Here is a 12,320-nt window from a genome sequence, read left to right as displayed (position 1 = left end):
ATTTTCTTTTCCCCAAGAATTGCTTTAGCTATTCATGGGGGCTTATCGTTCCATATGAATTTCAGGAGTGTTTGCTCCATTTCTTTGCAGAATGTCATGGGTATCCTAATAGGGATCACGTTGAATTTGTACAGTGCTTTGGGAAGTATTGCCATTTTGACAATGTTAATTCTCTCCGTCCATGAACAGGGGATATTTTTCCATTTCCGTGTGTCCTCTTTTATTTCCTGAAGTACCGTTTTGTAGTTTTCTTTGTATAGGTCCTTTACTTCCTTAGTTAAGCTGATTCCTAGGTACTTGATTTTCTGGGGCACAATTGTGAACGGGATTGTTTTCTTCATGTCACATTCCTCTCTTTCACTATTTGCATATAGGAAAGCCATGGACTTTTGGGTATTGATTTTATAGGCTGCAACTTTACTATACAAGTCTGTTGCTTCTAGGAGTTTCTTGGTAGAGGTTTTAGGGTTCTCTTAGTATCATATCATCTGTGAATAGTGAGAGCTTGATTTCTTTCTTTCCTACCTGGATGCCCTTAATATCTTTTTCTTGCCTAATCGCTATTGCAAGTACTTTCAGTACTATATTGAACAGCAGTGGAGAGAGTGGACATCCTTGTCTCGTCCCTGAACTTAGGGGGAAGTCTCTCAGTTTTTCCCCATTGAGGATGATGCTTGCTGTAGGCTTGTGGTAGATGGCTTTAACTATATTGAGGAAAGTCCCCTGTATCCCCATTTTGGCAAGGGTTTTCATAATAAATGGGTGCTGGATCTTGTCAAATGCTTTCTCTGCATCTATTGATATGATCATATGCAAGTAGCATTTCTTTATTTGGTTTCTGGCCATACCCAGCACTGCTCAGGGCTGACTTCTGGCCTCTGCTGCTCTCAGGGGTCCCTCCTGGTGGCTTGAGGAACATTGTAGGTGTCGGGGGTCGAAGCTGGTATGGCCGCATGTAAGACCAGCGCTCCCACTGCCATACTGTCTCTTTCAACCCCAGTCACTTGTTTTTGGCGACTTCAGGCTTGTCGGACCACGTGTGTTGCTCTGAGCACGGCGGAAACCCAGCAGACATGGCTCCCCGCTGGGACCTGCACCTCGGGACGCATCTCTGGGGCTTATTTGTCTACAGGTCAGAATATGTCTCTTAAAAAACCTCCCTCTCACTGCCAGGCCCGCCTGCTGGTGACCACCATGCTCCTTGGTCTGTGAGACTTACAGAATCCAGCCCCCAGGGTCTGCCTTCCTCTGGGAGAGGAGCATTTCCAACACAACATAAAGCTGCAGTTGTGTATGCAGGTGTGTTTGAGAGGTGTCAGAGTGAACAGGTGTGTGTGCTGGTATGTGTGCAGTTGTGTGTGAACAGGTGTCTAAATGAGCATGTGTGTGTGCAGGTGTGTGTATGTACAGGTGTGTGTGAAGATGCATGTTTGTGTGCAGATTTCTGAGTAAGCTGGTGTGTGTGCGCAGGTGTCTGAGTGCACAGGTGTGTGAATGAGAAGGTGTCTAAATGAGCAGGTGTTTTGCACAGGTGTATGTTTGCAGGTATGTGTGCAGGTATGTGTGAGGTGTCTGAGTTGCAGGTATCTGAGTGTGCGGGTGTCTGAGTGAGCAGGTATGTGTGCACACTGAGTGAGCAGGTGTGTAGGTGCAGATGTGTTTGTGTGTCTGAGTGAGCATGTGTGTGGGTGCAGATGTGTGTGTATGTCTGAGTGAACAGGTGTCTGAGTGATCAGGTATCTTCAAAGGGGAGGCATCTCTTCTGGAGAGTGTCAGGGCTGAGGGGGACATGGCAGCAGTACTGGTCCTGCAGAGGCATCCTGACGACTCGGCAGAGCCCAATTTACCCTTGTCCTCAATGCTCCTCGGGCTGTGTCCCCCATGCCTTGTTAGGGCTCCTGCTAATTGTCCCTCCACCTCGGCCTCTTTGTACCTGTCTCTGGGGAGGGACTCCTTGTTCAGTCTGGGCTTTGCCTCTGCTCCAGAAATAGGGTGATGCGAGATCTGCACATCTTCAGGTATCTGCACCCACCTCACAGTGTTGCTGCTCAGTTGGAAGGACAAGAGTAGGAGAATGGTTGCCTGAATGACAGCGTGCACGGGCTCAACGGGTTCTGAATACAACATCAGACTGTTCCACTCACATGTGGTGTGTAAAGGAGCAAAGTGAAATATAAGTGCTTATACCCATTCTGGTGATATCTCTGAGGTTTCTGTGGGAGAGGTGGGTTGGAAGTGTCAGGGCTTCTCTTTTTCTTTCTTAGTTGTTTTAAGCTACATCCTGCATTGCTCAGGGGTTACTCCTGGATCTGTGCTCAGGAATTACTCCTGGTAGTGCTGCCGGGACCCTATAGATGATGGGGACTGAACCAGGTTGGCTGCATGCAGGGCCAGTGCCCTTCCAACTGTCCAATCACTCCAGCCTCCAAAAGGTCAGGGTTTCTGTAACAGCGGTAAAGATTATTGACACATCATCTGTGGGCATGGGTAGTAATATTGAAGCCTAAAGCATTTACAACATTTAAGAATACAATAAAAGTTCATTGTTTAATCGATAAATAAAAGTCCACATTCAACAAATTCTTCTGCTGCTATTTAATACTCCTACACATAGGTTGGCACCTGCCATTCAAAATGATTAATTAACATTACACATCAACTCAGCCTCAGTCTGTGTAAAAACGACTCCAATTCTGAATCCAAAGGTACATTATGTCAGCAGCTCTGCAAAGATAAAGAACAGGGACCAGAATCCCCCTGGAAACCCCTAAGCCTTGTGCCCAGATGGTCACTGAAGCTTTTAAATAACCACAGTCTGTCTTGACTGACCCTGACATCCGGTCAGGAGTGGGCTCCATGCCTTCACCCACCGAACTGAAATGGAAGGAGGCTGCGGGCACAGGGGGTGAGGCACAGCCTTGTGTCCTCTCTTCTGTTGCGATCTCAAGGGCTGAGTTCCAAATTCATCACCCCATGCAGAGACTACCAGAAATGGGGAAAAGAGCAGTTGAGGGCCAAGGGATCCCCCGCTGGGCACCACGAGCTCACAGAGCGGACAGGGCAGAGGGTCCGCCCGGCCGGACATCACATCTTGGCCGTGAAGGCAACTCTGTTCAGAACCTTGACCAGAGCCGCTCGGACCTCCCAGTTCCTCAGGCTGTAGATGAGGGGGTTGAGCATGGAGGTGACCAGGCTGTAGAAGAGGGAGACCACGTTGTCCTGCTGGGGGCTGTGGTAGGCTCCTGGGACCATATAAATGAACACTGCCGCCCCGTAGAAGAGCCCCACCACGACGACGTGTGAGAAGCAGGTGCTGAAGGCCTTTTGCCGCGCTGCGGCTGACCTCATGCGGACAACGGCTCTCAGCACCTGGCCATAGGAGGCAGCGATGAAGGTGAGGGGCAGCAGCAGGATCAGGACCCCTGACACGGACAGCGCCAGCTCATAAGCCGAGATGTCTGCACAGGCCAGGCGCAGCAGAGCAGGAAGCTCACAGAAGAAGTGTGCCAATGAGCGTGAGGCACAGTAAGGAAAGCGCCGGGCCACAGCGGTCAGGACGGAGGCCACCAGCACCCCCGATGACCAGGAGGTGCCCACCATGAGCAGGCATACCTGGCGCCTCATGCGCAAGGGGTAGTGCAGCGGGTGGCAAACCGCCACATAGCGGTCGTAGGACATGAGGGACAGCAGGACGCCCTCGGAGACGCCCATCACCATCAGGAAGAACATCTGGGCCGCACAGCCCCCGACGGAGATGGAGAGGTCGCCCTGCAGGAAGCCCGCTGCCATCTTGGGGATGGTGACGAGGGAGAAGCCGATGTCCAGCAGGGAAAGCTGGCTCAGTAGGAAGTACATGGGCATGTGCAGCCTGGCGTCGGCGCGGATCAGGAGGAGCAGGGTGGCATTCCCCAGGAGCCCTGTCACAAACATGGTGCCCACCAGGGAGAACAGGACCAGATGTGGCGCCGAGTCACTGAAGAGCCCCATGAGAGTGAATCCTGTGGGTGCCGACTGGTTTGATGCCCCCATCTGTTAGCATCATCTGCCCACAGGGGGTGGCGGAAGTCTTGCCAGAGGGGGCAGTCTCCACTTAGGCTACACTGCAGTTGTTTAACACGGGTTCCTGGAGCATCTCGAGAAGGATCACACATCAATTCAGGCTTGGGGGCGGGGGGAATAACACGATTAATTTATCATGCCTGTTCCACAAAGTCAGAGGTGATTCAGTCCTCTCTCTGCCCAGGGGATGCTGGCAATACAGTGAGATGATTTGGGTTGCCACTGGTGTTGCTATGGGAATCAGGAGGGAGAGATGTGCTGACCACTGTCAGCTTACCGTGGCACCTCAGCGAAGAACACCGCGGGTTCTGATGTCAACTGTGTCCAGACTGAGGAAACCGTCGACAGAGACGTGTCAGCTCTTCTCGGACCTTTGGCAAGAACTCAGAAGAAGTCCTTCTGGACCCTCCTGAGGGTTTCCAAGTGGGTGACATACTCGGTTTCTCTCCTTTGGTCAGACGCCCGCCCCTGCAGGAGTTGAACCCGAGACAGTGCCTACATGTGCACTGCTGGACACTGGAGATGGCTGACAGATTTCAGAGGAAGGTTTTCTCAGCGCTGGTACTTTTGGTGTCAGGGACCACACACATGGGGTGCATTAGAGGCATATTTCTCACTTATTTATCACAGGAGTTTTATTGCCTCTTTTTTTCCTGTGAGGAAACAGGATCAGAGAAGTACAGCAACGACTCTATAGGGTTGGACAAGTGCCTCCCAGGCCCTGATAAAGTGACTGTGTTTGAAAACGGATCTTTACTTGTACTTATGAAGGACCCTGGGTTCAGTGTGTGTCCTAGTTACTCCTGGAGAGAAGAGGAGCTCAGAGATGAGAGCCACAGGAGGGACCAGGGACAGAAGGGACCAGGTCAGGAGTGAAAGGAATGCAAATGAAATGCATGTGAAAGTGAAAGAAATACAGCTGCCAGCCACCAAATGACTGGCAGCCACAGTCAGAGGGACAGGCAATGTCTCTCAGGAGGAATCCACTCTGCATTCAACTATGCCCCACAACTGTACAGGAAGTGACGCCTGTGGTCTTATGACTATCCATGCTGTGAGGGACATTGGTGAGGCAAGCCAACATCACCCAACAACTGAGGGCGTGTGACCAAGTCCCAGACAGCAACTGGGGCCCCCATGTGCTCATCTTCTTCCTCAGCTGGGCCCCCAGCCACCTCTCTACTGAACCCTCTGAGCCTGCCCCCTCATGATTCTCATCTCTGTTCAATGGGTGCTGCACTATTGACCCAGGCAAAAGCCACACCACCAGCTGTGGGGGCCGGGTCGTCCTGGGTTCCCCAGCATTCTACCCTGCTTACCCCCTTGTCTCTCCCATGCTGCTCCCGGCCAACACCCTCAGTGTCTCCTGAGAATAAGGCAGCAGACTTGCCAGTCTGCATCCCCAGGCATCCACAGGACTGTGATACCCAGCACCTCTGCCCAGGTGCTTGTGCCCCTGTCCTGTGTTTCACTGACCAAAGGTCTCTTTCATTTCCTCCTTCCCTCCTCCCTTCTTCCTTCCCTACCTCCTTCCCTTCCTTTCCCTTTACCTCATCCCTCTCCCCTTCTCTCCCTCCTTCCCTCCTTCCCTCTTTCCCTCCTTCCTTCCCTACCTCCTTCCCTCCTTCCCTCCTTCCTTCCCTTACTTCCCTCCCTCTATCCCTCCCTCCCTCCCTCTCTTTCTCCCTTTCTCCCTCCCTCCTTTCTTCCTTCCTTCCCCCACTCAGCCCTCTGACCTTCTCCTGACCTTCACAGCCACAATCTCCAGCTGAACCTTTCGCTGCTGATGCACCAACTGGCACTGGGACACCCCCAAGCAGCCTGTCCAGTGAGACCCCCTGTGCATTGGTTTGTCTGGGGTCTTGAATCCATTCTTCTCACACCACAGCTCAGGGGAAGTTAACTTCTCCTCTATAAAGCTGCCGTCCACAGCAATGACCAGGCACGAAAGATTGGGCAGACAAGCTCCCCCCTCATGGTGAGCCTGAGTGTGCCCAGAAAGAACTCCACCTTTCTGCAGGGAGGCAGCCCTGAAGGAAGAGGAAGCCCTCCCCAGTGCTGAAGCTCTCTGTGATGAGCCCCAGCTAGGAGAGGAGCACGTAAACTCCACACCCTTCACCCGCTTCAGCTCCCAGCTGAGCCCCTCCCTGCCAGGTTACACAGAGAAGTCTTGATTTATTTTAAATTAAGGAAGAAAAGTGGCTTAATCCAAACGTGGCACCATCTATCTCCATACCAACAAACAACAAAAAATTAAAAAAAGAATTTACCTGATAACCTTTCAGTATCTGTATTGCAAACCATAATGCCCAAAAGGGAGGGGGGAAGGAGAGGGAGAGAGGAGGAAAGTGCCTGCTATAGAGGCAGGTTAGAGGGGCCAGGAGGGAAACTGGAGACATTGGTGGTGGAAATGTACACTGGAGAAGGGACAGGTGTTGGAATATGACGTGACTGAAACCCAATTGTGATCAACCTTGTGACTGTGTATCTCACTGTAGTTCAATTAAGAAATAAATAAATTGAAAGGGAAAGCACACAAAAAAACAACTTTGTTATGAAGGATGGAGGGTAGAGGGTGGAGGTGGAAGAGGAAGGAGAGGATGAAGGGGGAGGGAGGAGGAGGGGAGATGGAGGAGGGAAGAGAGTAAGAAGGAAGGTGAGCCCACAGAGGCAAAGGGCTCTGACTGATACGAGAACTCCCCCTTCCCGCTCCCTGCTGGCCATCAAGAGCCTATCCACTATGGATCTCACCTCGCTCGAGCCACAGACCCCTAGGCCACAGCCATCATCCCAGAACAACTTGCTGAGAGATGAGAACCCGTGGGGTGAACCTGTGCCGTGGGGGACCACAGGGCTAGGCTCTGCTGGCCAGTCTGGTGGGACACTGGGGCCACTTCCTGGGGGGAGGCTGGTCTCTGTACCAGGGAGATGTGTGGGTGCACTCTCGCTGCCAGCTGCCGGTTCCCCCACCTTTTAGAGGGGCACATGGCGGTGCAGTTTCTCCCCTCCAAAGGCCTGAGCAGATCCACACTCACCAGGACCTTGACCACGAGACGGACAGGCCACACAGCCTCCTTCTGGCATGGGCTGCCCTCTTGGCTGTGCCTGGATCCAGAAGCCCCACCGCCACGAGCCGCACTCCGCAGCACTCGCCAGGGCCTGGCCCGGATGCCACAGTTCTTCATGCCAGGGACGCCCTCCAGGGGAGCTCCCCAGACTGAGGACTAATGAATCTTTCTGTGCTCACTGGGATGATGGATGAGGACCGTCAGAGGACAGGGACTCTGGGGACCTGATTGCATCAGAGCGCCTCTTCTTACTCCCTTCTTATCTGGTAAAATTGGCAGCCACGGGAGCTATTACTTCCGAGACGAGCCTTATCCCTAGAGAAGAGCAGAAAGTTTTTCTAACTGTCTCGCGAACACAGTAAGCTCGGGATGAATAACTAAACCTTTTGGAGAATGCAAGAAACTCTGTCATATAATGAAAAATTCTGATTTGTCCTCTTCTGGGAGAAGAGGCTGTGAGAATATTTTTTTTAAAAGTAGCTATTCACATATACAAAACATAACACACATTCCAAATCTTCTGAATCGCTCCTAAAGCCAGGAATGAGGCTTTGTGTTGGAATATAGACATGGAGTATTCCTGTTTCCTCATCCTCCTTGTTTCAGACCAGTCCCCTTCCTAGCATGACCTCCAGCCATTCCCCAGTAGTTTTATTTACTTTCATGACAAAGTGAGGGGAGAGGAAAGGAGGGACAAAGAAGGGCTCAGAGGTGCCAGATGGCAGAGGAATGTCACTGACCCTTTGGTGGTGACATGCATCGGCCTTGTAATTTAGATTCTGACAGCATCAACACTATAATTGTATTACCTACACTAACAGGAGATTTCCAGACTATTGGTGAGTGGTGGGCTTCAATAAGAGGAGGCAGTTCTCCGGTGCCTTCTGTTTCAACCACTGAAGTCATAGGGCGGTTTTCATGCTCACATCCTGGCATCGTGAGCACTGGAAACCCCTTCTTGGCACCAACTCTGGATAATGGCCTTGTTGGGGTTCCAGTCAGAATGGTTCCAAGTCGAAATTGCATTTTCTGTCCTTTTTCCGTGTATCTGATGTGACCCGCAGGCGACAATGCTATTACTTCATTTCCGGTTTGGATTCACTTTACATCTTTTCCTTGCCTAATTTCTTTGGCTAGAATTTCAAACGCTGCTGAAAATTGAGAGCATATGCTTCTCCTTTCCCAGATCTTAGAAGAAAAGCAATTTGCTATTGAGTAAGATGTTAGCTGTGAGTTAGTCAAACATGGCTTTTACTGTGCTGATGTATGTTCCTTCCCATATGTATTTATTTACTTTTTTGTGTTTTTTTTCTTTTTGGGTGACACCCAGCAATGCACAGGGGTCACTCCTGGCTCTGCACTCAGGAATTACCCCTGGTGGTGCTCAGGGGACCTTATGGGATGCTGGGAATCGAACCCAGGTCGGTCACATGCAAAGCAACCGCCCTACCCACTGTGCTATTGCTCCAGCCCCTTCATGTTTTTCAAATGTCGAATCTTGTCCAATCCTTTTTAAGCATCTATTAATAACATCATTCTGTTTTTATCTTTACTTTTGCTCATTAAGTGATTTGTGCACGTTAAACCATCTTTGCATCTCTTGGAAAAATCTCACCTGGTCATGATGAAGGATTCTCATACTGTTGGGCTCAATTTGTCAATGTTTTTGTTTGGGACTTTTTGCTTCAAAGTTCATCTGAGATTTATTTTTGTGTGTGGTATTTCTCTGGTTTGGGATGAAAGTGATATTGGTCTGTAGACATAAGTGTGAGTGTCTCTCGGCTACGTTTTGCTCATGCAGCTCTTATGGCATCTGAGTTTCTGTGTGCCGGAGATTCTCTAACTTCATAAAGTATTGCTATAATGGCTGTTCTCAGGTCTTTGTTACTTTCTCCAGCTTTCTCTTTTAAGATTTCCCCTTGGTGTGGGTCAGCATCTTTTAGGAATTTCATTTTATTGCCCCCTGCAGAATTTGGCGGGTTTATGCATCTGGATTTGAGTCTTTTGTTTTCTTGAAGATGGTTCTGTGGCTTCAGTGCTGGAATATTTTATTTCTATAGCTTGACTGGGAGGGGAAGGCAATGGTGATTAGATAAAATCTCGGAACGATGACAGAGTTTCTGGGGTGGAAGGGGAAGGAGCAGGCAGAAAGGGGACTCCACACTCTGCTTTCACCACTGTGATCACACCCTCCCATTCATGCCCAAATCCACAATGAAGTTCTGTGTCTCAGGTGCAGGCGGACCTCTGATTTATTTCTTGTAGGTGGGATGGGACTTGGCTGCTATCCGCCTAAACACCAGAACTCAAGTGTTTGTGTGTATGTTTGTATTGTGTTCCTGTTTGTACTGTGTATGGTGTGTATGTTGTGTGGTGTTTATGTGCATCTATGTGTATGTCTGTGTTGTGTGCCTGTTTGCACTGTGTATGGTGCCTATGTTGTGTATGGTGTTTATGTGTGCTTGTGTGTATGTGTATGTGTTGTGCCTATTTGCATTGTGTATGGTGTATGTTGTGTGTAGTATTTATGTGTGTCTGTGTGTATGTCTGTGTGTATGGTGTGTGTATTGTTTATGTGTGCATGTGTGAGTGCTTGTCCCAGAATTCAGTTTCTGCCAGCAGCACCATCTCTCACTGCTCTCTGGGAGATCACTGACTTTATGTGGCACAATTCACTCAAATGCTGAACACGCCAGGGCACTGGCCCCCAAACTTGCCTGGCTGAGCTGAGAACAGAGATGTTGATTTCAAGTGGAATTTGCAGGGCTGTGGCCTTACATTCTGGAAGGCTGGGGTTCAAATGCTCCATGTTGGCACTCTAACTAGCCCTGCTGTAGGAGAATGGGACGGCTCAGGGGACCAGTTAGTAAAGGTGCCAGACGCCCCAGGTGGCTCGGAGAACCAAGGACAAATCACTCACCCAAGGGCTAAGACCAGTATGATTGCACTGTCCCCAGTGGCAGACACCCACATCCAGAACACTAAGGCAGACACCCACATCCAGAACATTAAAGCAGCTTTGATCACTTCCTGCCACTTTTGTATAGACATGCAGTGGGACTGGCTCTGATGTGGTGGCTCCTTGTTGACAGGAGCTGTGGTGGCCTTGCGGGTCTTCCAGGGACCCCCTTGGTGTAGCTGATGTCAGTCTTTGTACCAGGCACCATCCATGACCAATAAATACCTGTATGCCTCTCAGTGTGAGTCTGTGGTGCTCAGGGTCTTCTTGTGCTCTGGGACTGTCCCCAGGTGCTCAAGGGACTGCTCAGGGGTCAAAGTGGTGGCAGCTGCATGCATGCAAGGCAGCACCTCACTTTTTCAGCTACTTCAGTTTCCACTGAGACTTGCCTGTCCTCAAATGCAGACTGTAGAACTCACAAATAAATCTTGAAGAGAACAATAAGCTGCAGGGATTCCTTAAAAGACACACAAAGCTAAATCTCATATCCAGGGCACCCTGGAGGGGGCGGGTGAGTCCCCCAGCCTGCCTCCAACACAGAACCAGCAGCCAAAATCCTCCAGAACTCAATCCCCAAAATGCTCACAACTGATCTCCAGAGGCTCTAAAGAGCCTCATCCATGAATGAATCTGCTGAGAAATCCAGGCATGCAGGTTTTGTGACCCAAATCTCCAGGAACATATGAAGTCAGGAACAGGCGACTTCCCCCATCACCCTGTTCTTCCGGAGCCTGGCAGTTATGCCCATGGAACTTCCTCTGGCACCAAATAAGCTCATTAACGGCCATGATCCAGAGACTCACAAATAAATCCCGGAAGAGAGCAACACACTGCAGAGAAGCCTCCAGAACCCCAAGTCACCATCCAGTTAAAAATTTAACTGCTGTTTGTATCACCTTATTTAAAATTTTATGATTATGGTGCATACTGCGCTAACATCTCATACTCTATACCACTGATGTACCAGGAGTAGCACACAGCATTGGGTGGGAGGTAAAGCAGAAGGTAAATCAACCAATCTTGATTTAAAAAATATCAGAATATTAGCACACAAACATCAACCTGTAAGAACATGTTAGTAATCTCTTATTCAAGGGCTTTATGGCTTCAGCATGAGATATAACAATCTTCAGATACTTCTAAGGAAAACTTTTTTGATTATTTTATCAAATTATTCATAACAAGCAATACAAAATAAATTATTTAGGGTTTGTTATTGGGGCAGGCTTGGTTGATGGTTGGGAAAATTCAAAATAATGGTGCTAGGAAGGTGCCTGAATGTAATAAATTATTGTGAACAACTTTATAAAAATAAAATATATTAAAAACGCAAAACTGTACGTGCTGTAGGTCCAAGGGGCCCAGACTCAAGCCAACCTCCATCTGTGTCACCACAGACTCTCCTGAGGCAACATTGTGCCCAACACAACTGTCCTCTTACTCTGCATGTTTCTTTGGGGCATGAACTTCTCCCACGGCTCATTCTGTTGAGGTCCCCTGGAAATGAAAGTGCTCACCCACTGTGCCTAAGAGTGATCGTTCACGTTTAGTGATGGATCGGCACATGGGACGATGTGTCCTGTGGAGATAGGTGGTCAGCACGTGCTCTGCCACACATGGCCAGCTGGGCTTGCTGCTGCAGGGCACGTGTTGGGCATCAGGAAGTGAGGACACATGAAACAAAGAGTTAAACCAGAGGGGCCATGGGGAAGCGACAAAGATGCGCCTGAGTCCCAGTACTGCTGGCTGGATGCGTGTTTGAATGGGTCCTGCCCTGTGTCTCCCGAGCGCTAGGCACTCTGCATCCACCTTTACCCTCTGGGGCAAGTGCAGCCTGCACACTCCCACGTACCTCTTCCTGTGCGCCCTGTCCATCTTCAAGATCCTCTCCATCTTTGCCATCATCCCTGGCCAATGCGTCATCGCCCAGCGGGCCTGTGCCTCCCAGATTTTCTTCTCCTTTACCTTCAGCTTCACCCACTCCTTCCTGATCACCGTCATGGGCTTCGAGGAAGACGTGGCCGTCTGCCACCCACTGCATTAGCACGTGTTCATGAGCCCATGGCTGCCTGGAGGGAAGCTGCTCTCTGGCTGGGAGCCGGGAGCTGTCCCGGGCATGGAAACAGAGACGACGCAGCAGCAGCACAGTGTGTGGACATGCCCGTCCAGGGCCCAGCTCCCCTTCACAGGTGCTTTCCCTAAGTCTGGTTCTGAGTGCAAGGAGGTGGGGAGGT

At 50.1% G+C, this 12,320-nt stretch overlaps 1 protein-coding gene across 1 annotated transcript; it reads right to left on the bottom strand.

The window, feature by feature from the left end:
• Positions 1–3,084: 3,084 nt before the first annotated feature.
• LOC130028811 (olfactory receptor 2Z1-like) lies at positions 3,085–4,029 on the bottom strand. The gene has a single exon (XM_056119656.1). The coding sequence runs from the start codon at positions 4,027–4,029 to the stop codon at positions 3,085–3,087; it is 945 nt and encodes a 314-aa protein (XP_055975631.1).
• Positions 4,030–12,320: the final 8,291 nt, after the last annotated feature.

This window comes from Sorex fumeus, unplaced genomic scaffold (assembly GCF_029834395.1).
Source record: "Sorex fumeus unplaced genomic scaffold, SorFum_2.1 ptg000041l, whole genome shotgun sequence".
NCBI lineage: Eukaryota > Metazoa > Chordata > Mammalia > Eulipotyphla > Soricidae > Sorex > Sorex fumeus.
The sequence above is the reverse complement of the archived record's forward strand: the minus strand, read 5'-3'. Positions and strand labels throughout refer to the sequence as shown.